The following is a 27,216-nucleotide window of genomic DNA, read 5'->3' as shown; positions in this document are numbered from 1 at the left end:
CAAAAAAATAACAAAACATAATTTTATTTTAATATTTTAAGATCACAATAATCTTCCAATTTATAACTACGATAAAACAATAACACAAATTAAACACTATTATTATTTCCCCAGTGTAAGAACGAGACGCTCCTCTGTGGAACATTCCAGAAAAATAAAACAAACTTCAACATCTACATGGAGTCAAGCAGAAAAGTTACATAGTGCAGCTTTAATGTGTTACTCTCTGTTAGTGACCTTCTGCTGTAAATGGTGATTTTTATTTTATTTTTTTGAATTTGCACGAAAAAACAGCATAAAAAAACAAAACCTGTAATTTATAATCATTCTGTGTTTAATCCGACGCGATGGATGTGAAAACTTCTTCTTATTTGTCCCATTTCAGAAAGAAAGATGCAATAAAACTGAAAAAATGTAAAAGACGATCAAAATCCCGAGTTTTATTTTATTTTATTTTGTTTTTTCTCTTTCTTTTTTCCTTCATAATAATCTTTCTGTTCTGACTTTTAATTGTGGAACTGTTCTATTATTTAAAAATAATAATAATAATTGTCCCATTCCATCCTGGCGCACGTCACTTCCGGGTGTGACTCACAGCCGCCCCTTCACAATAAAACCCGCGCTGGTTTTATTGTGAAAGTGCGTGCCGGAAGCAGGGCTGTGGGTCTCGCGCTGGGCTCAGTTCGTGCGGTCACTGGACGCGGCGGAGATCAGCCTCAGAGAAATCCACAAAGGTACGAGTTTATTGTGTGTTTTTGTGTCGAACCCGCTGCAAACGCCACATTTAAGTTGCGTTTCCGCCGCAGACTCGTGTCCTACATTTTAAAAACAGTATTTTGGTGTTTTTTTGGTGGATGCTCATTAGGATGCTGCTCTGCGCGATGCGTAAAACCCGGACAGCTGCTGTGGCCCTGTCCTCCGCGTGGATCTCTTATTTTCGTGTGTTTATTCGGGTTTTGTCGTGTTTTTTGTGTGTTTTTCCGCGGGTTGTTTGTGTGATCAGGCTCGTGGTCTCAGCCCTGCAGCGGTTGAGGCGTGAACTCTGCGCCTGTCCCACAAAACCAAGACACAGCAGCAAACAGAGGGAATTTAGATTTAAAATGGAAAAAAACACAAACATAAGATAATAAAATAATCAGAGGTGTTTTTGTCCACGACACTGAGGCTCCATCACAGATAAAGAACATTATTATGGCCAAAATAACCGCGATTAACAATTTTATCACGATAATTATTGTTACTGACGGTTTAAAAATGTTGTGGATATGAATAATTACAATTTTAAAAATGTATTTTAATTTTTTATTCATTTAATTTTTTTTTATTTAATGTAAAAGATACTAACATAGTGAATAATTAAATTTTGGATTTATTAATAAATTTTTTATTTTTATGTTTTTAATTTAAGACGTACAAACACAGTGAATATTTGCATTTTTTTTATTTTTATTTTTATTTATTTAATTTAAGACATACAAACAGTGAATATTTGCATTTTTTTTATTTTTATTTTTATTTATTTAATTTAAGACATACAAACAGTGAATATTTGCATTTTTTTTAATCAATGCATTTATTTTATTAATTTAATATTCATTTTGTATTTATTTAATGTAAGACACAAACATAGTGACCATAAATATACAATGAGGACAAGTGGTGGTAAGACATACAAAAAAATAAATAAATTAATAATAATAATAATAATAATAATAAAAAATAGTTTCCACATTTAAACAGCTGTTTTATTTTGAACAAAGAATCAGGAGAAGTCGTTTTTTCTTTCTGGTGATATATCGGTGATTATCACGATTATATAAAAAGTGTGTTTATGATTATTGTCGAACATTTTTATCACGATAAACAACATTTATTTATTATTTATTATTTTTATTTACCTTTTTTTTAACCAGGATAAAAAAAACTCAAGAGTGTCGTGGCCAAGAAGCAGATTATTCTTGTGTATCGTCTGTTTATGAACCGTTTGTGTCGATATCACGGCCCGTGTGTAGTTGTAGTATGTAGATGTATTTATGATATTTATATCATATATATATACACGAGACTAAACTACTACTACTATTACTACTGCTACTTCTGCTACTACTGTTACTACTAGACTACCACCTCGTCCCTTCTACTGATAGATTTACATTGTACTACCACTTATATTGGTAATACTACACCTATGACCTAGATCACACTGCTACTACTACTACTACTGTTACTACTACTGCTACTGCTACTACTGCTACTACTACTGTTACTACTACTGCTATACTGCTACTGCTACTACTGCTACTACTACTGTTACTACTACTGCCACTGCTTGTAGTTGTTGTTTTTTGCGTTTTGTCATGAGAATATTCATGTGTTTGACTTGAGTTTTTGATATTTGTGTAAACAGATTCATACAGACACTCTGACCCCTGACCCCTGCTCCTCTGAGACCTCCACCCGTGGAGGAGGTGGAGGCTCCTTTTGCACCCGTCACTATTTCACTTGTAAAAACTTTCTCTGGAGCTGTGTGTTTTTCAGAATGGGCAGATTTAGGTCTGAGTTACATCATAAACATGAGAGTGACCACACGTGTGTCAGGAGTGACGCGGTGACCACACGTGTGCGGCGGTAGTGACACGGTGACCACACGTGTGCGTCTGGAGTGACACGGTGACCACACGTGTGTCAGGAGTGACACGGTGACCACACGTGTGCGGCGGTAGTGACGCGGTGACCACACGTGTGTCAGGAGTGACACGGTGACCACACGTGTGCGGCGGTAGTGACGCGGTGACCACACGTGTGCGGCGGTAGTGACGCGGTAACAACACGTGTGCGTCGGGAGTGTCGCGGTGACCACACGTGTGTCAGGAGTGACGCGGTGACCACACGTGTGCGGCGGTAGTGACGCGGTGACCACACGTGTGTCAGGAGTGACACGGTGACCACACGTGTGCGGCGGTAGTGACGCGGTAACAACACGTGTGCGTCGGGAGTGTCGCGGTGACCACACATGTGCGTCGGGAGTGACGCGGTGACCACACGTGTGCGTCCGGAGTGACGCGATGACCACACGTGTGCGGCGGTAGTGACGCGGTGACCACACGTGTGCGGCGGTAGTGACGCGGTAACAACACGTGTGCGTCGGGAGTGTCGCGGTGACCACACGAGTGCGTCCGGAGTGTCGCGGTGACCACACGAGTGCGTCCGGAGTGACGCGGTGACCACACGTGTGCGGCGGTAGTGACACGGTGACCACACGTGTGCGGCGGTAGTGACACGGTGACCACACGTGTGCGGCGGTAGTAACACGGTGACCACACGTGTGCGGCGGTAGTAACACGGTGACCACACGTGTGCGGCGGTAGTAACATGGCCGCCGTTTGCACCGTCAGTGAGATGGCATTTTTCCCTCACGTGCAACGTTTTCAAAGAAGTGTGGAGAGAGAGAGGGATGGAGGGAAGAGAGGGAGAGAGGGAGGGGAGAAACAGAGGAGAGAGAGATGGAGAGGGGGAGGGGTTTAGGATAAAAATAGCATCACTACGTTTCCTTTTCTCCAACACAAATGTAGAGCAGAGAGAGGGAGAGACAGAGAAGAGGAGAGAGGAGGAGGGGAGGAGAGAGGAGGAGAGAGGAGAGGGGAAGGAGAGAAGAGAGGAAAGAGAGAGAAGAGAAGAGGGGAGAGAAGGAGGAGTGAGGAGGAGAGGAGCAGAGAGCCGTGAGTCAGAGGAGGTGAATATGATTTAACTGAATATCACAGGGGGGTCGTCACAGACGTGTTTTACTATAAAGAAACAAAAATGCAGTATAAACACGCTCCAAGGTCAAAGTTCAAGTACCTTCTGCATTTGACCCAGTGGGACCAGCTCCAGGTCTCGGTCGGGTCTCGGTCTGGATCTGGAGCGTTTGACCTGTTGTTTGTGTTTTGTGTTGATGGAGGACACAGACACAGGGAGAACACGCAAACTCCACACAGAAAGAGCCGGGAGTCGAACCAGGGACCTTCTGGCTGTGGGGCGCTCGTTCAGCAGCTCAGGTTTTAGTTTTCGTTGTTGGTTTAAAAATCTCGTTTCAAAATCAAATCGTGAACATTGTGTCATAACGACGATTGGGGTTTTTTTTGGCAGATAAGTTCAAAGGTCAGACGTCTGGAGACACATCTGCTGCCGGGGTCAAAGGTCAGACGGCAGCAGAGAACCAGGAAGTGTTTTTATTCATTCGTACCAAAATGACGACGCGACGCTGCAGAATCCTACGAGTATCAACGATTAAGAAAATAAAACTGGAAGGAAGGAAGCGCGGACGTCACAGTGGGCGTGTCCCAGTGGGCGTGTCCCAGTGGGCGTGTCCCAGTGGGCGTGTCCCAGTGGGCGTGTCACAGGTGGAGGTGAAAACGGGGGCAGATCGACAAAATGGCGTCTTGAAAATAGTGGATTAAAGATTAAACTCAAACGTGATTCGCTCCAAATAAAACTTCAGAGGCTCAACGAGAAGAAACGACCAGAACACGGAGAAACATCTGAACAATCTGAAGAAAAGGGCGGAGTTAAAGCTCTGGACGTAGAAGAACACGACGAACACTAACTCACACGCCATTATTATGTCAAAAATGTGTTTAGTAACAGACAAAATATGTAAATGAGATTCCGAATGAAATGATTCTGCTCAAAGTTCTGATTTTAAACACGTCCAGAAGAATTTACGTTTGAGAAAGACTGAAATCTGAACCGACAAGGACGAAGTATTTCACGTCTGCGCGGCATTAACTGTAATTACATCACGTATTTAGATCTCGTTTTCCTTTTACATTCGCCCAAAACGTCCTCCACCTCAGAGTTCAGCTCCAAATGACGCTCATCGACGCTAGCAGTTATAGCGGCTAATTTTGACACAAGTTCCGTATTTGTAATTCCGGCCACGAGTATCGTAGCAACCAAAGAGCCAATCGGGAGCGAGGCTGTCGAAGGTAACGCCCCTTCCCGCCCGCACCACTGTTTTGGCAGGGAGCGGGCGCTTAGCAACGCTGTCAATCAAACCTGTTGCTAACGCTAACGGAGAAAGAAGGCGCCTGATTTGTCTGTTATTAATGTTCAGATCTCGATTTACAGACACAAAAGTGAAATAAAAAACCCCAGGATCATGTAGAGGGTTAATACGGAACATTTAAGACCAAAATGAGAAGCGCGCCCACGATCACTTCCTGTTTGTGACGCGGCGGCTAGCAGGTTAGCGGGTTAGCTCTGTCTGTGGCGTATACGAGTCTGTGTGTCTTTTACAGCTCAATGTCGTCGTAAACAGATTCAGGAAAGGTTCATTTCTGTCCTGTGAATGTGACTTCTTTAGTATCGATTCCTGCGCAAATGAGTATCTACTTTCGATACTCGTTTTAGTATCGATTAGTGTCTGATTCTCGATACTTCTGACAGCTCTACTGTAGAAATCTGCTCATGGGATAAAACGAGGCCAAGACGGAGCCCGGCCCTTTAAGACATCCATCTCCTCGCAGTGACAGCTTTAAAGGGGCGGTGCATGATGTCATCGTCCCCCCCGCACAGACTCGCCCCTTTAATTAAATGTGTCTGCTCGTAGATAATGGCATTGGGCTTTTATTATGTGACATCTGTGTGAAGAACAATGTGACCGCCCTCTCCTCGCGCAGACGTCCTCCAGGAAAGATGTACAGACGAGGAGACGAGTCAGAGGAGTCAGAGGAGTCAGAGGAGCGGGGGCGTGGGCGGGGTCACGTGGGCAAGGGGCGGAGTCACGTGGGCGGTGGGATTTGGCTGTGCAATTAATCAAATTTGGATTCAGTCAATTCAGTTTAATAGTCTGGAAAAGGATGTGGTTTGGAGCAGGTTTAAAGAGGAGGTATTTACTTCTGTGGGGTATTAAAGAGGAGGTATTTACTTCTGTGGGGTATTAAACAGGAGGTATTTACTTTTGTGGGGTATTAAAGAGGAGGTATTTACTTTTGTGGGGTATTAAAGAGGAGGTATTTACTTTTGTGGGGTATTAAAGAGGAGGTATTTACTTCTGTGGGGCATTAAAGAGGAGGTATTTACTTTTGTGGGGTATTAAAGAGGAGGTATTTACTTCTACGGGGTATTAAAGAGGAGGTATTTACTTCTGTGGGGTATTAAAGAGGAGGTATTTATTTCTACGGGGTATTAAAGAGGAGGTATTTACTTCTACGGGGCATTAAAGAGGAGGTATTTACTTCTGTGGGGCATTAAAGAGGAGGTATTTACTTCTACGGGGTATTAAAGAGGAGGTATTTACTTCTGCGGGGCATTAAAGAGGAGGTATTTACTTCTGTGGGGTATTAAAGAGGAGGTATTTATTTCTACGGGGTATTAAAGAGGAGGTATTTACTTCTACGGGGCATTAAAGAGGAGGTATTTACTTCTATGGGGTATTAAAGAGGAGGTATTTACTTCTGTGGGGTATTAAAGAGGAGGTATTTACTTCTACGGGGTATTAAAGAGGAGGTATTTACTTCTGCGGGGTATTAAAGAGGAGGTATTTACTTCTACGGGGTATTAAAGAGGAGGTATTTACTTCTGCGGGGTATTAAAGAGGAGGTATTTACTTCTACGGGGTATTAAAGAGGAGGTATTTACTTCTGTGGGGTATTAAAGAGGAGGTATTTACTTCTGTGGGGTATTAAAGAGGAGGTATTTACTTCTACGGGGTATTAAAGAGGAGGTATTTACTTCTGTGGGGTATTAAAGAGGAGGTATTTACTTCTGTGGGGTATTAAAGAGGAGGTATTTACTTCTATCGCGCATTAAAGAGGAGGTATTTACTTCTGTGGGGTATTAAAGAGGAGGTATTTACTTCTGTGGGGTATTAAAGAGGAGGTATTTACTTTTGTGGGGTATTAAAGAGGAGGTATTTACTTTTGTGGGGTATTAAAGAGGAGGTATTTACTTTTGTGGGGTATTAAAGAGGAGGTATTTACTTTTGTGGGGTATTAAAGAGGAGGTATTTACTTCTGTGGGGCATTAAAGAGGAGGTATTTACTTCTGTGGGGTATTAAAGAGGAGGTATTTACTTTTGTGGGGTATTAAAGAGGAGGTATTTACTTTTGTGGGGTATTAAAGAGGAGGTATTTACTTTTGTGGGGTATTAAAGAGGAGGTATTTACTTTTGTGGGGTATTAAAGAGGAGGTATTTACTTCTGTGGGGCATTAAAGAGGAGGTATTTACTTCTGTGGGGTATTAAAGAGGAGGTATTTACTTCTACGGGGCATTAAAGAGGAGGTATTTACTTCTGTGGGGTATTAAAGAGGAGGTATTTACTTCTACGGGGTATTAACTGTAACACGTAACATTTAAATCAACATGTTTCCTTTTATCGTTTTAAAAATGCTTTATTCGTCGTCACGTTTGTTTTTTTAACGCTCTGAGTCTCCCCTCCCTTTACTCTCTGTGCTGAGTCACTCCCCCTTCAGAGCACTGTCACATCACACCAGGTTTGTGAAGTCGTAATGCGCAGTTTTGTGTCATTTTTTTTTTATATTTATGGAGGATTGTGGTGTGGGAGCGTGGGTGATGTAGACTCGTGGGCGGAGCCTCGTACAGACTACAGAGGGTTTGAATATGGCCCGGGAGAGATCTCTAGATGACTCAAACATGCACGGATGACTCTAAAACCTTCAGATGTGTTTTTTGACGAGAGAACGGTGTTAGAACATGGTGGAAAGCTCTAAAAAAAAAATGTGGATTTTGCAGAGCCCCTCCTCTTTAAACACGCGGCAGGTCCGGTCATGTGACTCGCGTGACTCATGTGACTCGTGGCGATGTCGGACGGACGCGGCGATCTGCGGCGGACAGATTACAGCGTCCTCCTCCCACTGTAAACACTCGGGCGTGTGGAGGGATCGCTCTGTTTACTCAGAAAACTCACAGCGGCGATAATCAACGGCCAAACTTGGGTCGTCTGTGCCGTCGCGCGCTCAGGTCAAAGGTCAAAGAAACGAGCAGGTGTGCGCGGGGGCTACGGGGCGTTCAGGGCCGGATGGTAAATTAGCTTTAGCGCTAAAACTTTACAGCTCGATTTGTGAATGAAAATGACTGTCTCAGTGCTGGAATGTAACAAAGTACTGCACTTTTGAGTATTTGTACTTTTACAGTGATACTTTACTTTTACTGCAGTACGTTTGAGAGCAGTATCTGTACTTTCTGCTCCACTACATTTCTGAACAGGACTGAAAAGTATAAGTGTTTTTATTATTTTGTGAGACCTGCTGAAAAGGCTGAGGGTTTATTTTAAAACGTTAAGAATTTACACAAAATAAAAATAAATAAATAAAAACAGAAAAAAAATAAAAACAGAAAAAAAATATGGATTGGTTCAGTTTTTTCTCAGATCAAATCTTTTTTCTAATCTCCACATTTGAAGTTTTATACGACTCAAAATCTGTGAGAAATAAATTTACTTTTTACTCTTTAAGTACATTTACAGATACATAAACATGTACTTTAATACTTTTACTTAAGTAGATTTTGTCACATGATACTTTTACTTTTACTTGGGTATTTTTTGCTCCAGTATCTGTACTTTTACTTCATGTCTGAGTGTGTTTACGTTGGACCGGGTTCTTCTTGTAGTACTTTATTGTAGTACTTTAGCAGTCAGTTACTTTCATACATGGATTGTGACGAGTATCATGATTTAAAGCTGCACTGTGTCACTTTTCTCCCGCTCGTCTCCACGGTGATGTTGTTCGTCCGTGTGCGTTCTCAAAATGTCCGCCGCTGACTGGACACTTCAGGACCAGATCCATTTTTAATAAGTCACATGATCCACGGAGGGAACGCAACACCAGAGAAGTGTGATCAACAACTTCCTGTCAGGAGTCAGGCCGTCGCCGCGGCAACCGCAGCAGGGACATGTCCCGGGCGACGTCTGAGCGAGGGCCGACCGACGTCACGATCTGAATCTTTAAAGCAACACAATTTACTCAAACAAACAAACAAACAAAACAAAAGTCTGTTTTATTCTGCACAAAAACTGTTCACGGGTCAAACTTAAAGCCACAGTACGTAACCTTTTAACTAAAACAATAAATAAGCTACAATAAAAGCATCGTTTTGTTTGTGTTTTTTTGCTGTGAAAAAGACAAAACAAATAAAAAAACCTCATGGCCTTGCTGCGCGGGGGCTCGCATCTCCACAAACCTGACTCTCATCCGGTCTGGACGAGAGCTTCCTCCTGCTCGTTTCCATGGAGATGTGACGTAATCACACAATTTAAACGCGGGGAATGTTCTGAAGTGTGGTTTTAATTTTCTGTGTCTGAACGTTGCCTGAAATATTACACAGTGCAGCATTAAACAGTCACAGAGCAGACTCGCCTCTCCACAGAGTTTAATGCCATACTCTGGAGCGTTCTAGGCAAAAGCAATAACATCTCCACGGTGACAGACCCTCCACCTGAAAAGTTACATAATCCACATTTAATAGCTTTGTTTTTGTGAGACTCGTTACAGCAGCTCCAGTGTGAGGCTCAGCAGACTGACCCCTGACCCCTGACCCCTGACCCCTGCTCACTGTCAGCTGAGGGAGGGCATCTGACACACGGGGACATTTCAGAACCTTTGCCTCTTCTGTGTCTGACTCTGGGACAGGACAGGAGGGGCGCTTGTTTCGTTGTCCTCTGTGTCTGAGTCCACAGAGGACAGGAGGGGCGTTTGTTTCGTTGTCCTCCATGTCTGACTCCGCAGAGGACAGGAGGGGCGTTTGTTTCGTTGTCCTCCGCGTCTGACTCCACAGAGGACAGGAGGGGCGTTTGTTTCGTTGTCCTCTGTGTCTGACTCTGGGACAGGAGAGGAGGAGCGTTTGTTTCGTTGTCCTCTTTGTCTGACTCCACAGAGGACAGGAGGGGCGTTTGTTTCGTTGTCCTCCGTGTCTGACTCCACAGAGGACAGGAGGGGCGTTTGTTTCGTTGTCCTCCGTGTCTGACTCCACAGAGGACAGGAGGGGCGTTTGTTTCGTTGTCCTCCGTGTCTGACTCCACAGAGGACAGGACAGGAGGGGCGTTTGTTTCGTTGTCCTCTGTGTCTGACTCCACAGAGGACAGGAGGGGCGTTTGTTTCGTTGTCCTCGGTGTCTGACTCTGGGACAGGACAGGAGGGGCGTTTGTTTCATTGTCCTCCGTGTCTGACTCCACAGAGGACAGGAGGGGCGTTTGTTTCGTTGTCCTCGGTGTCTGACTCTGGGACAGGACAGGAGGGGTGCTTGTTTCGTTGTCCTCCGTGTCTGACTCCACAGAGGACAGGAGGGGCGTTTGTTTCGTTGTCCTCCGTGTCTGACTCCACAGAGGACAGGAGGGGCGTTTGTTTCGTTGTCCTCTGTGTCTGACTCTGGGACGGGAGAGGAGGGGCGTTTGTTTCGTTGTCCTCCGTGTCTGACTCCACAGAGGACAGGAGGGGCGTTTGTTTCATTGTCCTCCGTGTCTGACTCCACAGAGGACAGGAGAGGAGGGGCGTTTGTTTCGTTGTCCTCTGTGTCTCCACTCCAGAACAGGAGATAACAGTTTATATTTAGCGCAGGTCCTCAGGCTGAAGCGCCGATGCCTCGAGTCGTCAGGTCTGTCCAATCAGAGCGGAGTTTAAACAGTCTGTTTAAAGCCACACTGCGTAACTTTTAGCCAAAAACACTGACTAAAATAAAACTCAATGTGATTGTTTTTATTGCACTGAAACACCTCGTCTTTACTGTGAGCGAGCTCGCATCTGCACAGACCCGACTCTCATTCGGCCTGGAGGAGCCATCGTGCATTTAACACGTCCCCTCCAGAAAGTGACACAGTGTGGCTTTAATTTATCAGCCTGTTTGTTAAAAAAACACCAGATGAACAGTCTCCGCTCGTCTCAAACCTCGTTTAGTGTGTGAACCTCTGGTGTTACTGATGTTTATGATTTTACTTCCTGGTTGGACACGAGCAGCAGATGTGACGTGTGAGGTTCCGTCACTGTTACCGAGCAACCGTGGCTTTAACGACGGGTCTGAATGACACAGTCGTTATGATTAGGCCAATAAAAATAAAAGACAGCGGGTTTATTTAGTTAAATCAGGTTTGAACTGTCAGAAAACGCCTTTTCTTGACGACGGAGGCAGAACCACATTTTACATAAACCCCACTAACCGGCGCCTCCTTGTGTCCTCCTCCTCAGATGGCGTCCGCTAACTCCACGTACGGCCAGAAGGAGGCGTCGGACCAGAACTTTGACTACATGTTTAAGATCCTGATCATCGGGAACAGCAGCGTGGGGAAGACGTCGTTCCTGTTTCGATACGCGGACGATTCCTTCACTCCGGCGTTCGTGTCCACTGTGGGAATCGACTTCAAGGTCAAGACCATCTACCGCAACGACAAGAGGATCAAACTGCAGATCTGGGTACGAGACGCGGGTTCAACGCCGCAGTGAAACGATACTTATCGATACTTATCAATACTTATCAATACTTATCAGTACTTATCGATACTTATCAGTACTTATCGATACTTTTGTTTGTCCTGTGGAGTCAGGTTTGGGTTTTAGGTTGATGATGTCACATGTGTGTGTAAATGGACAGAGCTAACCTGTTAGCCGCCGCGCTCCAAACAGGAAGTGATCACGGAGCACTTCCTCTGTCCACTCTGTCCAGACGGAGAAGAGAGAGAGAAACAGCGAGAGACAGAGAGAGAGACAGAGAGAGAGAGAAACAGACAGAGAGGGAGACGGACAGAGCGAGACATAGAGAGAGAGAGACGGAGAAGAGAGAGAGAAACAGCGAGAGAGACAGACAGAGAGACAGACAGAGAGAGAAAGAGACGGAGAAGAGAGACACAGCGAGAGAGACAGAGAGAGAGACAGACAGAGAGAGAGAGAGACGGAGAAGAGAGAGAAACAGCGACAGGGACAGAGAGAGACAGGGACAGAGAGAGAGAAACAACAAGAGAGAGACAGACAGACAGGGAGACAGAAAGAGAGACAGACAGAGAAAGAGAGACAGACAGAGAGAGAGAGAGAGATGGAGAAGAGAGAGAGAAACAGCGAGAGAGAGAGAGACAGACAGAGAGAGACAAACACAAATAGAGAGACAGGGAGGGAGAGAGAGAGAGAGACTATTGTGTCTATAAATCTAGATCTGAACATTAATAAGAGACAAATCAGGTCCTTCTTTCCTCGACGTCGCTCCTGTTAGCGTTAGCAACAGGATTGACAGCGTTGCTAATCGCCCACTACCTGATAAACCAGCGGTTTGGACGGGAAGGGGCGTTACCTTCAACAGCCTCGCTCCTCATTGGCTCTTTGGTTGCTATGACACTCACGGTCGGAATTCCAAATATGAAACTCCAGATTAGCCTCTGTACCTGCTTCAGCGTCGATGAGCTTCATGTGACTGAAGCACAGACCCACAGACCCAAAGACCCACAGACCAAAGACCCACAGACCAAAGACCCACAGACCCACAGACCCACAGACCCACAGACCCCAGACCCACAGACCAAAGACCCACAGACCCACAGACTCACAGACCCACAGGACCGTCCGTTGCAGCCAAAAACATCCCGGTGCAAACACAAAGGTGATTTTATCTGTCAGTGATAAAATCTCTCAGCCTCTTTGGACCAAACTGTGTCCTGTGTGACAAAAACATCACGAAAAGAGGAAACTCAGACTGGACTGTGAAGAACAGTCTGATGTTTCAGTTTATTACTGTTGCCTCAAGAACTCTGGAGACGTCCATCTTGTTTCCTCCTCTTCTCCGGGGGCGGGGTCACAGGAGCAGCAGACTAAACCGGGACTATCAGACTTCCCTCACCCTAGACACTTCCTCCAGTTCCTCCAGTGGGACCCTAAGGTGTCCCCAGGCCAGATGAGAGACACAGTCCCTCCAGGTCTCCCCCGGGGCCTCCTCCTGGTGGGACCTCCCTAACCCTAACCCAGGAGGCATCAGGACCAGACGCCCAAGCCTGACCACGCCCCCAAACCATGTGACCTACTCCCACCTGACCACGCCCCCAAAGCATGTGACCTACTCCCACCTGACTCCGCCCCCAAACCATGTGACCTGCTCTGTCCTTTGTCCACTGCAGCTCTGCCTTTAAGGTCCTGTCCACGTGGAGGAGCAGTGACTCCACTCTGAGCTCCTCCCATGTGACCGAGCTCCTCCTCCAGCCGCTCAGGAAACTCATTTAAACAAGTGTGTCCAGAACCAGGACTAAACCAGGACTAAACCAGGACTGAACCAGGACTAAACCAGGACTAAACCAGGACTGAACCAGGACTAAACCAGGACCATAGTTCCTATAGTTTGGACTCAGCTCCTTTGCCAAAACATTTGAGCCACTTTATTATTCGTCTGTCACATCTCCAAACCTCAAAACGCTCTGTTCCACCTTGTGATGTCATCAAGTGGCTCCTTTTACCTTTAGTTCAGTCGCTCAATTAATCCAGATGATTCTATAAATGAAGGTGTGTGGAGTTTAAAAACACAGTGGAGCACTTCCTGTATCACCACATGATGACATCACAAGGTGGAACAGAGTGTTTTAAAAAATGTTCTGATGTGATTCTTGATTTTTCTTCAGATTTCCGTGTTTCAAATGTGAACTTTGAACAGAATCATTGAATTAAAACAAAAATGACAAACATATTCTCATTTCTCTCCAGACAAATGTCAGATAAAAGCCCCGGTGCATTGTGGGAGAAGGAGCCGTATAAATGTAACAGTAAAACACGATGTCTGTTACATAAGCCCCGCCCTCCGCCGCCGCGCACTTTAAGCTGTTTTTAGTCGACGCTTTTGTCCTCCGCTGACGTCAAAGAACAGACTGAAAAATGGAGAAGAGGCAGAGGAAAGAGGGAAGGACAGAGCGGGGGAGATACAGGATGGAGGGAGAGAGGGAAAAGAGGAGAGGTGGTACATAAAGGAGGGAGAAGAGAAAGAGAGAAAGAGAGGGTTAAACACACGAGAGAAGGAAGGATGAGACGAGGAGAAGAAGAGAGGAGGGGGTGAGAGATGGGGAGAGGATAGAGAGAGGAGTGATAGAGATAGAGAATGGAGAGACAGAGGTGGAGAGAGTAAAGGATGGAGAGGTGGAGTGGAGGAGAGAGAGAGGAGGGGGTGAGAGAAAGAGAAGGAGCAAGGATTAAAAGAGAGAAAGAGGCTGAGAGAGGGATGATGGAGAGGGGGGAGAGAGAGTAAAGATGGAGAGGTGGAGTGGAAGAGAGAAAGGGAGAGGATAGAGAGGAAGAGAGAAGGAGAGCGGGATAGAGAGAGTGGATAGGGGAGGTAGAGGAGAGAAAGTAAAGATGAGAGAGCTAGGGATGGAGGGATGATGGCTGAGAGCGTAAACGATGAAGAGGTGGACAGAAAGAAGGAGGAGGATAGAGAGAAAAAGGATGGGAGAGAAAGAACTGGATGGAGAGAGAGTGGAGTAGACGCAGTGTTAGAGACTAAAGGATGGAGAGGTGAAGTGGAAAAGAGAGAGAAGGGGGTGAGAGAAAGAGAAGGGGAGAGGATAGAGAGAGGGAGGGAGAGATAGGAATGATAGAGGGAGGGAGTGAGAAAGAGAATGGAGAGAGAAGGGAGGAGGGACAGTGGTAGGGAGAGTAAAGGATGGAGAGGTGGCGTGGAAGAGAAAGAGAGATGAGGGAGTGAGAGAAGGAGTAAGGGAGAGGAGAGAGAGGGAGGGGAGGAAGAGAGAAGGAGAGTGGTAGAGCGAGAGTGTTGAGAGGAAAGGTAGAAGAGAGACAGAGTAAAGGCGAGAGAGCTAGGGATGGAAAGATGATGATAGAGTAAAGGATGAAGAGGTGGAGAGAAAGAGGGAGAGGAGGGGTGAGAGAAAGAGAAGGAGGAGGATAGAGAGCGTGGATGGGAGCAAGAGGAATGATAGAGAGAGGGGAGGAGAGAATATAAAGAGAGGGGAGGAGAGACAGTGGTAGAGTGGAGAGGATGGAGAGGAAGAGAGAAAGAGGAGGGGCTGAGAGAAAGAGAAAGGGGCAGGATAGAGAGAGAGGGAGGGGAGAGGGAGAGAGAGAGTTGAGGGGAGGTAGAGGAGACAGAGAGAGAAAGGAGGGAGGGATAGGTTAGACAGAGTAAAGATGAGAGAGAGCGAGGGATGAAGAGATGATGGTAGAGAATAAAGGATGAAGAGGAAGAGAGAGGGAGAGGAAGGGGTGAGAGAAAGGAGGAGGGTGTAGAGAGAGAGAGGCTGGGAGACAGGAATGACAGAGAGAGAGAGGAGAGACAGTGGTAGAGAGAGTAAAGGATGGAGAGGTGGAGAGTGAGAGGAGGGGTCAGAGAAAGAGAAAGGGGGAGGATAGAGAGGCTGGGAGAGAGAGGGAGGAATAGAGAATGGAGAGAGGGGGCAGATAGAGAGAACACAAAGTGAGAGGAGAGGAGAGGGGAGAAGAAAAAGGAGGACAGAGTAAAGACGAGAGAGACGGCGATGGAGAGACGAGGGGGGACAGAGGAAAGAGAGGATAGATGTGGACGGGAGAAGAAGTGAGAAAGAAAGGGAGGAGAGAGGAGGAAGGATAAACGGATTAGAGAGAGAGGAAAAGAAAGTGGGATTTGAGACAGGAGAGAGGGATGAGAGGGAAGGGAGAGAGACGAGAGATATAAAACAGGGTTAGAGAGGAGACGGAGGAGGAGAGGAGAGAGAGGTAAAAATAGAAGTTACTCAATACTCTTGTGATGGGGAAAATATCATGTGCTGCTACTGACGGAAAGTGGAGTCTGCTCAAGTCACATGTCCAGACCTGTGTGTGTCCGAGGACGAGACTCGATACTCGATACCGATTCTGATTCCACGATGATCACATGATGCTCTGTGTGACGGAGTGAATGTGACGTCAAACGAAGCTCATCGAGGCCGGAGCAGGTACAGAGGCCACGGGTGTCATAGCAACCAAAGAGCCAATCAGGAGCCAATCAGGAGCCAATCAGGAGCCAATCAGGAGCCAATCAGGAGCCAGGCTGCTGAAGGCGACGCTGTCAATCAAACCTGTTGCTAACGCTAATGCTAACGCTAACAGGAGCGACGTCGGGGAAAGAAGGACCTGATTTGTCTGTTATTAATGTTCAGATCTTGATTTACAGACACAATAGTTTCTCTCTCTGTCTCTCTCTCTATCGCTCTGTCTCTTTCTCTCTCTCTCAATCTCTCTCTTTCTGTCTCTCTCTGTTTGTCTCTGTCTCTCTCTCTCCTCTGTCTTTCTGTCTCACTATCTCTCTCTGTCTCTCTCTCTTTGTCTCTGTGTGTGTGTGAGAGAGAGAAAGAGGGAGAGAGGACGTGAAACAGAGTGAGAGGAAGAGAGAGGGAGAGTGGATGAAACAGAGAGAGAGAAAGGGGGTGAGAGGTGGAGGACGGTGTCACGTTTCACAAACACAGACTCAGTTTCACAAAGTGTGAAACATGAGAGAAGAAAAGAGAGAGGGAAGAGGAGAGGGAGGGAAGAGGAGAGGGAAGAGGAGAGGGAGGGAAGAGGAGAGGAGAGGGAAGAGGAGGAAGAGAAGAGAGGGGAGAGGAAGAGGAGAGGAGGAAGAGGAGAGAGAAGAGGAGAGAGAGGGAGAGGAGGAGGAGGGAGGAGGAAGAAAGGAAAGAGGGAGGAGGAGAGGAGATAAGAGGAGTAGAGAGAGGGAAGAGGAGAGGGGAGAGAAGGAGGGATAGAGGGAGAGAGAGAAGGAGAAGAGGTGAAAGTAAAGAGAGGAAGAAGAGAAGAGATGTGGAGGACAGGACCAGTTTAGATGGATGATTTTAAAGTGACTGCAGTCAGTTCTACTTAAAGGTTACACAGTGTCTCAGTGTCTTATGTGTCTCTATGGAAACAAACAGGTGTAGCACCACCACAGCTGGCAGGTTGGGTCTGTGGAGAGGCGAGCCTGCAGTGCTGTAACAGTGAAATATATAAAAGAAGGAGAAGTCTAAGACCATAGTGTGGCAAAGTCACCAAACCTGAAAACTCCAGTCCGTGGTCTGGAAAGTACTCTGAGAAATACAAATACTTCTAAAAGTTACTGGAGTAAATGTACTTTGTTGTTTTGTTGTTAAGGACACCGCTGGACAGGAGCGGTATCGCACCATCACCACGGCCTATTACAGAGGAGCCATGGGCTTCATCCTCATGTACGACATCACCAACGAGGAGTCCTTCAACGCCGTGCAGGACTGGTACGTACTGAGGTACACGAGGTACACGAGGTACACGAGGTACACCAGGTACACGAGGTACACCAGGTACACCAGGTACACGTGAACGCACCACATGACAGAACAAACAAACAAACAAACACTACAGCACCGTGCAGGACTGGTACGTACTGAGGTACACCAGGTACACCAGGTACACAGCCTCAACATCGGCTCACACTGTAAGACTGAACCGGGGCAGGACACACTGGGATGTGTTTGTTTTGTTCACCAGGTCCAGTCAAATAAAGACATTCCCTTGTGTGTGTGTGTGTATAGAGGAGTGATCGGGGTGTGCTTGTTTTATTCACCTTGTCCACTCAGATAAAGCGTGTGTATAGAGGAGTGATCGGGGTGTGCTTGTTTCCTCCACCAGGTCCACTCAGATAAAGACGTACTCGTGGGATAACGCGCAGGTGCTGCTGGTGGGAAACAAGTGCGACATGGAGGACGAGAGGATGGTGAGCGCAGACCGGGGCCGACAGCTGTCCGAGCATCTGGGTGAGTCTCACGGGCGGGAGGGGCGGGTGCGGAGACAGGGGACAGGGACAGGGACAGGGACGAGACTGGAGGAGGACACAAAGATCATGTCAAACCTTTTGCATTAAAATGAAAAATGAAAGATGCACTATGCGGTTTGTCCGGTGGAGGGTTTGCTACCTGCTCGTCTCCGTTGAGATGTTACGCTTCACTTGGAATGTTCCACAGTATGGCATTAAACCTATATATACATGTATTCAATTACAGCCACAAACACAGTAATGTGTCTGCTCCGTTCAGTGTAGTGACGAGTGCGGTGAGAAACGAAAGATAACACTTAATAAACTGCAACACACACAAAACTCTGCTGCTCGCCTCCTCACACACACCCGTCTGTGTGAACACATCACCCCGCTCCTCCAAAACCTCCACTGGCTCCCCATTTCTCAGCGAATTCAGTTCAAAGTTCTTCTCATCACTTTCAAAGCTCTCCACAACCTGGCCCCCTCCTCACAGATCTGCTCCGTCACCACACTCCCTCTCGCTCCCTCCGCAAACCTCCTCTCCCTCCCCTGTAGGACCAAGCTCCGAACCTGGGGAGACAGAGCCTTCTCCATCGCTGCCCCCACCCTCTGGAACATTCTACCGCAACAACTCCGGGACTGCACCGACCTCACCACCTTCAAAAAACACCTAAAGACTCACCTGTTTATCCTCCTGAGACCTGGTGTCCTCATCTGTGGACAACACATTTTGGATTGTTTAGGCCACAGTGCAAATTTTTAGAAGAACAGCAACAAGAACATGTTCAATTTTGAATATTTCTAAGAGTTTAGAATATTTATTTATTTTGTTTATTTTTTTATTTAATTATTTTATTTTTATTTTTTATTATTTTTTTTGTATTTTTTTTTTTATTTACTTATTTTTTTATTATTTTATTTGATTAAAGCTCGGGTCTCAGGAGGTTAAAGCTGCTTTTAATCTTTAATTATTATGAGTGTTGATTTTAAATGTTTGTATATTTGTATTTTTTTTTTTATTGTTCACGTTCATCTGCATCTCGAACACACTGACCACGAAAGAAGAAGAAGAAGAGAGTGAGGGTCAGATCAGAAAACAGAGAAAAGAAATGGTTTGAGAGGAGAGTTAAAGAAGATATATTGACAGATTTTATATTTTGGCTCATACCTGGACGACCGAGGGACACAGACGGGGACATTCTCGGCTTTGACGTCTCCGTTTAATTCAATTTATTTATTTTTTGTAAAGCCCAAAATCACAATAGGAGAAACGGAACAAAAAGAGACGAGCAAATGAATCGACATCCCCAAAAAAAACAGTGAGAAAAAGAGAAACCTGGAATACTCGTCCATTGGAGCCGGAGCCGCTCGACTAAGGGTCATGTGGGGTCCAGTCATCACCGGGGAGGGCATCTGAAACAGCGTCGCTCCTCAGAGGGAAGTGGGACGAGTGAAAAACGATGGAAGAACGAGAAAGAGTGAAGCTGCTGACAGGAAAAAGTGGGAGGAAACGGAGGATAGAGCTCAGGTTACCAGACTTTTCCCCCCCAAAGCTGCTCCGGAGACAGTTTCACTAAAGCTGCAGGTTTTATTTCTGCTCCAAATTGTCCAAAGTTATCCCCAATCTCCATGAGGAAAAGTTACACAGTGCAGCTTTAAGAATCAAACCAATCAACAAGAAAAGAAAAAGAAAAAGCAAAGAAAATTAAGAACTGTTACTTCTTTTGAACGGTGAAAGGGAAGGAAGCTAAGACGAGCGGATATTTGAATAGAACGTTTATAGTTTTCACCGTGCACTCCTCTCCCCTCGTCTCACCCTCTCCCCTCGTCTCACCCTCTCCCCTCGTCTCTCACCCTCTCTCCTTATCTCTCCCTCCAGAGCACAGCTGAAAACGCAAAACTCTGCCTCAAAACGTTTTACCGGAGCTCGTGATTTTGACAGAGCGTCGAGGTCGAGGTTTCCAGATTGTAGGATGCGATGACGTCATTCTGCCAGACGGGGGCAGAGTCCGTTTTTCTTATTGATCTGTCTGCACTTTGCCTTTAAATGTCCAAAAGGTCAAAGCGCAAATGTTGAACTTGATCGTTTCTGTCAGTGACTCGACTCAAGACCATTGTGTCGTGCGTCCTGATTGGCTGTTGGACTGTAGACCATTGTGTCGTGCGTCCTGATTGGCTGTTGGACTGTAGACCATTGTGTCCTGCGTCCTGATTGGCTGTTGGACTGTAGACCATTGTGTCGTGCGTCCTGATTGGCTGTTGGACTGTAGACCATTGTGTCGTGCGTCCTGATTGGCTGTTGGACTGTAGACCATTGTGTCGTGCGTCCTGATTGGCTGTTGGACTGTAGACCATTGTGTCGTGCGTCCTGATTGGCTGTTGGACTGTAGACCATTGTCCATCAGTCTCCTCCGTGCCGTGTCTCCTGTCCAGTACAGAATGTGTTCAGACAAATTTACATAAACGTTGGATCTCAGTGTGACTCTGAAGTGCTGTACGTTTGCGATTTGTTTTCTCCCCGACAAAACCCACAATGTCGATGAAACGTTCTGCACCGACAAAGACGCCTACGAAGGTTTGAACTTTGAGAGAGTTTAAACGAGAGAGAAATGTGAGAAAATGTTAACGCCTGTGTGAGAAAAGTGTATAAAGTGTGTGGTGAGGGGTTTTACAGACAAAAACAGAGAGAATAATGTAAAAAATAAAGCTGATACTTCGCGGATTTCACCTATTGTGGGTTATTTTTAGACCCCATTGTATACAGATGAAGATGGCTAACCCTCTAGCCGCCGCTTTCCAAATAGACAATGATCATGTCGCACTTCCTGCTCCATCGACTCTGGCTCCAGTTCACTTTCTGTCAGACTCATTCTGGTCTTAAATGTTCGTATTAACCCTCTACATGATCCTGGGGTTTTTATTTCACTATTGTGTCTGTAAATCAAGATCTGAACATTAATAACAGACAAATCAGGTCCTTCTTTCCCCGACGTCGCTCCTGTTAGCGTTAGCATTAGCGTTAGCAACAGGTTTGATTGACAGGGTGTGCTCTGATACTCGCGATACTCAGATTAGCCCCTGTACCTGCTCCAGCCTCGACGAGCTTCATTTAACTGAACGCTGTGGTGACGTCACACTCACTACGACAGCAACGACAACAACAACAAAAGCAGCAACAAAAACGACAACAAAAGCAGCAACAGCAACAAAAGCAACAACAACAAAAGCAACAACAAAAACAGCAACAAAAGCAACAACAACAAAAACAGCAACAACAACAAAAGCAGCAACAACAACAAAAGCAACAACAACAACAAAAGCAACAACAACAACAAAAGCAACAACAACAACAAAAGCAACAGCAGCAACAACAGCAGCAGAAGCAACAACAAAAGCAGCAACAACAACAACAAAAGCAACAACAAAAGCAACAACAAAAGCAGCACCAACAACAGCAACAAAAGCAACAACAGCAACAACAAAAGCAGCAACAACAAAAACAGCAACAACAACAAAAGCAACAACAACAACAACAGCAACAACAACAACAAAAGCAACAACAAAAACAAAAGCAGCAACAGCAACAAAAGCAACAACAACAAAAGCAGCAACAACAACAACAAAAGCAACAACAACAAAAGCAGCACCACCAACAACAACAAAAGCAACAACAACAGCAGTAGAAGCAACAACAACAAAAGCAGCAACAACAGGAGCAGTAACAACAACAGCACCAACAACAAAAGCAACAACAGCAACAACAACAACAAAAGCAACAATAACAACAGCAGCAACAAAAGCAGCAGAAGCAACAACAACAAAAGCAGCAACAAAAGCAGCAACAACAGTGTGTGTGTGTATATGTGTCTATGTGTGTATGTCAGTCCACTTTAACAACAATAAAATAAACAAAAACAACATTATTGGCTTATAGAATGTGGTGAGTCCTGTGGATGCGGCTGTGACACTGAATCTCAAATGAGTCGTGCCTAAAACGACCACCAGAGGGCGCCAGAGCCCATAACCCCGCCTGCTTCTACATGTTTTAACGGGGTAAAAGCTCCGCCTCCTCCCTCACGCTCTTCTCTCTCTTTCTTTCTCTTCTCAGGGTTCGAGTTCTTCGAGGCCAGCGCCAAAGACAACATCAACGTGAAGCAGACGTTTGAGCGCCTGGTGGACATCATCTGCGAGAAGATGTCCGAGAGCCTGGACGCCGGGGACCCAGCGGTGACGGGGGCCAAACAGGGGCCCCAGCTGACGGAGCAGACCCCGCCCCCAAAGCCCGACTGCGCCTGTTAGCTCCGCCCCCCACACACCGCGGACTGTGCGTGATAGCCCCTCCCCCTTCCCCCCCGTGGTCCCCAAACGTGGCGCGCTGGCTCGGGATTCGCCTCGCGGTTTTTTCAGACCGGCGTCCCGCGTGTCGGTCGGTTTTCCTCTGGTCCACCTCTTCTGTCTGTTCATGTGGGTTTAAAGATGTACCGTGTAACTTTCCCGGCGGAGGGTCTGACACCTGCTTGTCTCCATGGAGATGTCGTTGCTTTGGCCGAAATGTTCCACAGTATGAAACTAATGAAACAACTGCGCATCACGTCAGGTTTGTGAAGTCGTAGTGTGTCGTTTTGTATCCTGCTTTTGTATATTTATGTAAAAATGGCTGTGTGGGAGCGAGGCAGGCTGTGGGCGGGGCCTTGTACAGCCTCGTACCGCTTGGACAGATCGCTAAATTATTCAAACGTGCGTGGATGACATTTAAAACCTCCTGCGACATGTTTTTGACGAGGGAACGACGTTATAACGCGGTAGAAAGCTCCACAAAGTCCATTTAGCGTAATACCTCCTCTTTAAACTCATCGACTGGAGACGAGCACCAGACCAAGCTACAGGTCAGATCTGTGGAGATGCGAGTTGTGGAAAAAATACCTGCAGTTAAATAAGTGCAAAATAGATGAGTTTAATGCCGTACTGAGGAATGTTAAAGGCAAAGCAGTAACATCTCCATGGAGACAAGCAGCAGGTGGTGGATCCTTAAGCAGAAAAGTCACGTAGTGCATCTTTAAAGAAGGCCTCAGAGTGCCATTCAAATCCTCCCCATGTTTACACTGGTCCTGTCAGCGATTTAGGCCACGCCCACACACGCCCTGGTCTAGACCTGGTTTAGACCTGGTTTAGACCTGGTTTAGACCTGGTTTAGACCTGGTTTAGACCTGGTTTAGACCTGGTTTAGTCCTGGTTTAGTCTTGGTTTACTCCTGGCTTAGTCCTGGTCTAGTCCTGGTTCAGTCCTGGTCTAGTCCTGGTCTAAGTCTGGGTCTAGTTCAGTCTCACTTTCTCGGCGTGTGGGGTAAACGGCGTCGTCGTGGTGACGTCCCCTTTAAACTCTGCTCTAAAAATTTAAATTATTAAATTATTAACAAAGTTTTAACGAATATTTTCATTTTATTTATGTTTTTTCAACATTCAAAAAAACATTTGTACGTCCTCAGTTAAAGGCGTTTTAGTTACCTGTGATGAGTTTGTAACCATGGCGACCGTCATAGAGTTTCGCTAACAACAACTAGCATGCTAACAGCGTACCCGCATCACTTCCTGGTTCGTGGATGATAAAAATGCTTCATAATGAGACACAGACACAGGACTCATTTTGACCCTGAGAGTTTCTTTTACGCTGAATCTGGACATGAAAAATTGCGTACTGTCCCTTTAAACACACAGCGCACTTCCTCGTTTTTCATGTGAATCTTTCCGTCCTTACTTCTCATCATAGCGCAGGGTTTGACGGGGACCGGGCGTTCTACGAGAGCCTTTAACTGCGGGGTTGTCAAGTGTGATGTCACTTCCTGGTCCGTCAGCTGACTGCAGTCGTTTAAAGCTAACGAGCTAGCGTGGATTTATAGATTTATTTATTTTTATGGTTAGGACTGTGGCAGAAAGTGTTGTCATTAGCAGACGTGGCGCCGCGTTTCAAACTGAGCGCGCCCAGATACTTTGGCGCTGAAGTTGCTACGGTAACCACTTCGGACAAACCAAATTTTTGAGATTCGTTCGATCAAATTTACTCTAAACTCTTTTTCACTGATAAACACTCGCTCATAGTCGGCGAGGATTCTGTATTTAAACTGTTGATAAAGGTCAGAAAACGGAGCAGAGCGGAGTTAAACGGCTAAACTGTGACGATTCTGCTCAAACACGATCGTTTTTGTTGCCGTTTCTAAGAATACACTCCATGAAACTGTCGAAACTTTTACATGAATATATTTAAAACCGAGCCAAACTTGTGACGACAGCGACAGAACTCGTAATAAACACGTTAAAAAAATGTAAGAGCGAGGCCGAGGTAAGACGCTAGGCTAAGCTAAACTAGCATTAGCCAGTTAGCAAGATATACACACATAATAAAAACATTAAAAAGATGTAAAAAGGAGGCTGAGGTAAGACGCTAGGCTAAGCTAAACTAGTATTAGCAGTTAGCAAGATATACATATAAAAACATTAAAAAGATGTAAAAAGGAGGCTGAGGTAAGACGCTAGGCTAAGCTAAACTAGCATTAGCAGTTACCAAGATATACATATAATAAAAACATTTAAAAAAGATGTAAAAGGGAGGTTGAGGTAAGACGCTAGGCTAAGCTAAACTAGCATTAGCCAGTTAGCAAGATATACACGCATAATAAAAACATTAAAAAGATGTAAAAAGGAGGCTGAGGTAAGACGCTAGGCTAAGCTAAACTAGCGTTAGCCAGTTAGCAAGATATACACACATAATAAAAACATTAAAAAGATGTAAAATGAAGGCTGAGGTAAGACGCTAGGCTAAGCTAAACTAGCATTAGCCAGTTAGCAAGATATACATATAATAAAAACATTAAAAAGATGTAAAAAAGAGGCTGAGGTAAGACGCTAGGCTAAGCTAAACTAGTATTAGCCAGTTAGCGAGACACACACACTGTAAATCCTGTTATTCCAGATTATTACGACATTATTTACACATTTGTTGCAGTTTGTGGTTAAACGTACGACTTTTGAAACGAACAAAAAATGAAGCCAGAAAAAAAATCAGCCGTGACCCGGAAGTGACATCACCAGGTCACAGCTCCGCGGAGGCGTTAGACTCGGCTGACGGTCCAAACACGGTCATTTTTGTTCAGGTATTCATAAAAATATTAACATCCAAATGTGTGTTTTTACATTGTTTTTTTTTTTTTTACCTGTTTTATTCTCTATAAAAACACAGGGAGGATGATAAAATAGACGTAGTAAATCGTAGTAGAAAAAAAAAAAATGCTAGGAGACATTTATTTAATAATTTATTTCTACTGTGCATATGTATAAATGTTGTGAAATATATAAACTGGCGTACGCATTCTGACCTGAAATGAAGTGAAATGTGTCGTACGGGTTTGTGTGGGAATGTTTTCAGTTCTTGCGCCATTTTTTTGTGCGTGTAATTTTTGTTTTTTGTCACTTTAAAATCTTTAGTTTTTAAATTGCAACTTAAATTCGAAACGATCCTCCGTTCGCCGCGATTGTCCGGACGCCATTTTGCTGCATGAGTAAAACAGAATCGCATTGTTTTAGTTCAATTTAAGGCGCTGTACCTGCTTTTTTCTGTCTTAAAAAACGTGAAAAAACAACAAAACTAGCGCGTTTCAAGCTGTTCGCATTTACCGCATGCATTTGTAGCGTCGTAATTATCCACCTTGATGAGTTTATAAGCGCTTTTTTACAACTTTCAGAGCCGAGTTTTGCCGCGACGGTAACGCTAACAACAGCTAGCATGCTAACGTTTGCTTCCCGGTCGATGAAAAACGTTCTAATTTCGACGCAGTGGACTTGTTTCGACCTCGCGAGCTGCTTTTACGATAATCTGTCCTGCGGAGAGACTCATTTCGCTCCAAAAAAACTACGAAAAAATCAGGTACAGAGTCTTTAAAAAGTGTAGAATTATCGCGGCGTTTGTCATAAATGGTCACGTGTTCATTTTCCGCAGCGTGAAGACCGTCTGAAACCTTTGACCCGTTGTATTTGTTTGTGTTTTTGGAAATGAAATGCTACCAGAATATTTTGAACCTGTTTGTGAATAATGAATAACTTCTACAGGACGTGGATTCTGCCCGAGAGACGAGGAAAAAGTCGTCAAAACCGCGGCAAAAAAGTTTTGTTTTTAGACTCGGATCTTCGTTTTTTTAGCTTGATTCCAGTTTGATTTTGAATAATATTTTAGATTCTCTCCCCGTTTATCTAAACTTTATCCGACCTGAGGGTTCTTGGGACGGCTCCAAACGTTTTCATAATACTGTTGTGTCCTTGGGCAAGACACTCCACACACTTTGCTTCAAAACAACAACGTCGCTGTTTAGAATATTCCACAGTACGGCATTTGTGTTTATTTCGTACGAGCTTTCCTATTGCTGAAAAACACGCGTTACTTACTTACTGTGAGCGGGGTCGCCTCTCCACAGATCTGACCTCTAACATCGTAACACGACATAACCCTGACGGTACAATCGGCTCGTCTCCGTGGACGCCAAGTTGTGTTTAATGCCATACTGTGGAATTTTATAGGCAAAGCAGTAACAAAGAGTGAACGTTTAGGCTAAAGGATAAATTAAAGTGAACCGTTCCTACTCAAATTTTTATATTTTGTCGGGTTTTTTTTTGTTTTTTTTTTTCTCGTCTCCGTGGCAGAATTCCCGTCCGTAGCCTCGGGACTGTTTTTGAGTGAATTTAACCCTCTGAAAAGCGTCTTCCTCTCGATGTCAAACCTGTACATATCTTCTCTGACGTGTGGATCGTGTTGTATCGACTCAGGCCTGCAGCAAATACAAAAATATACAAAAAGTTACATAAACAAAACCAATGCTACACCCGCTCCTTGTGGTACGCCCCTTCATTTTTAAAAAGCAGCAGCAGCACTAACGTCAGAGCCTGTTGACACTTTGCACTGATGTCGCGCTGGGTGTGCTCTACGTGTTTGTCTATGGTGGAATGTTCAGCGGTTACCATGGAGACACAATGCACACGTTAGCAAACACTGACACGAAATGGTTTAAGATGGTCTGAAAATGGTAAGTGGGTTTAAACGGCACATTTTACAGGAGCCTGTGATCAGTCTGAGCGTTTGTGTGATTTTCCAACAAAAAGGTGAGAGTGACGGGAAAACTGTTGGCTAATGCTAATGCTAATGCTAGCTAGCGTGTGACCGTAATGTGATTTGAGAGGGACTTTTAACACTTTAACAGCTCGAATCATCTCACCTGTTGTAGTTCCTGATTAGTTAATTCTTTCTGGTCAGATTCTGCTAAAATTAAGATCAGATTAAAGTCAAACCTAGACAGAGCAGTGCCTACAGTTAGCATCACACGCCCAGGTAATATCGATGACATCAGGTGTAAAGTCTGAGTATATGTGCCGGACACTGCAGGTGAACGATGTTTTAAAAGGTAAAATATTTCTGACATAATTGTAAGAAAAAACATTCTGCTCTGGTTAAATGTCGTTTCCTCAATGAAAAGATAAAAA

At 45.1% G+C, this 27,216-nt stretch overlaps 1 protein-coding gene across 1 annotated transcript; it reads left to right on the top strand.

Moving 5' to 3' along the window:
• Window positions 1-645: 645 nt before the first annotated feature.
• Window positions 646-26,589, top strand: LOC117370205 (ras-related protein Rab-3A). The gene is made up of 5 exons (XM_033965595.2): window positions 646-734; window positions 11,182-11,406; window positions 17,056-17,174; window positions 17,569-17,693; window positions 21,804-26,589. Exons 2-5 carry the CDS (start codon window positions 11,182-11,184, stop codon window positions 21,992-21,994), a joined length of 660 nt encoding a protein of 219 aa, XP_033821486.1. The 5' UTR covers window positions 646-734; the 3' UTR covers window positions 21,995-26,589.
• Window positions 26,590-27,216: the final 627 nt, after the last annotated feature.

The sequence above is a fragment of the Periophthalmus magnuspinnatus genome, chromosome 4, assembly GCF_009829125.3.
Source record: "Periophthalmus magnuspinnatus isolate fPerMag1 chromosome 4, fPerMag1.2.pri, whole genome shotgun sequence".
Classification (NCBI taxonomy): domain Eukaryota; kingdom Metazoa; phylum Chordata; class Actinopteri; order Gobiiformes; family Gobiidae; genus Periophthalmus; species Periophthalmus magnuspinnatus.
The sequence above is the reverse complement of the archived record's forward strand: the minus strand, read 5'-3'. Positions and strand labels throughout refer to the sequence as shown.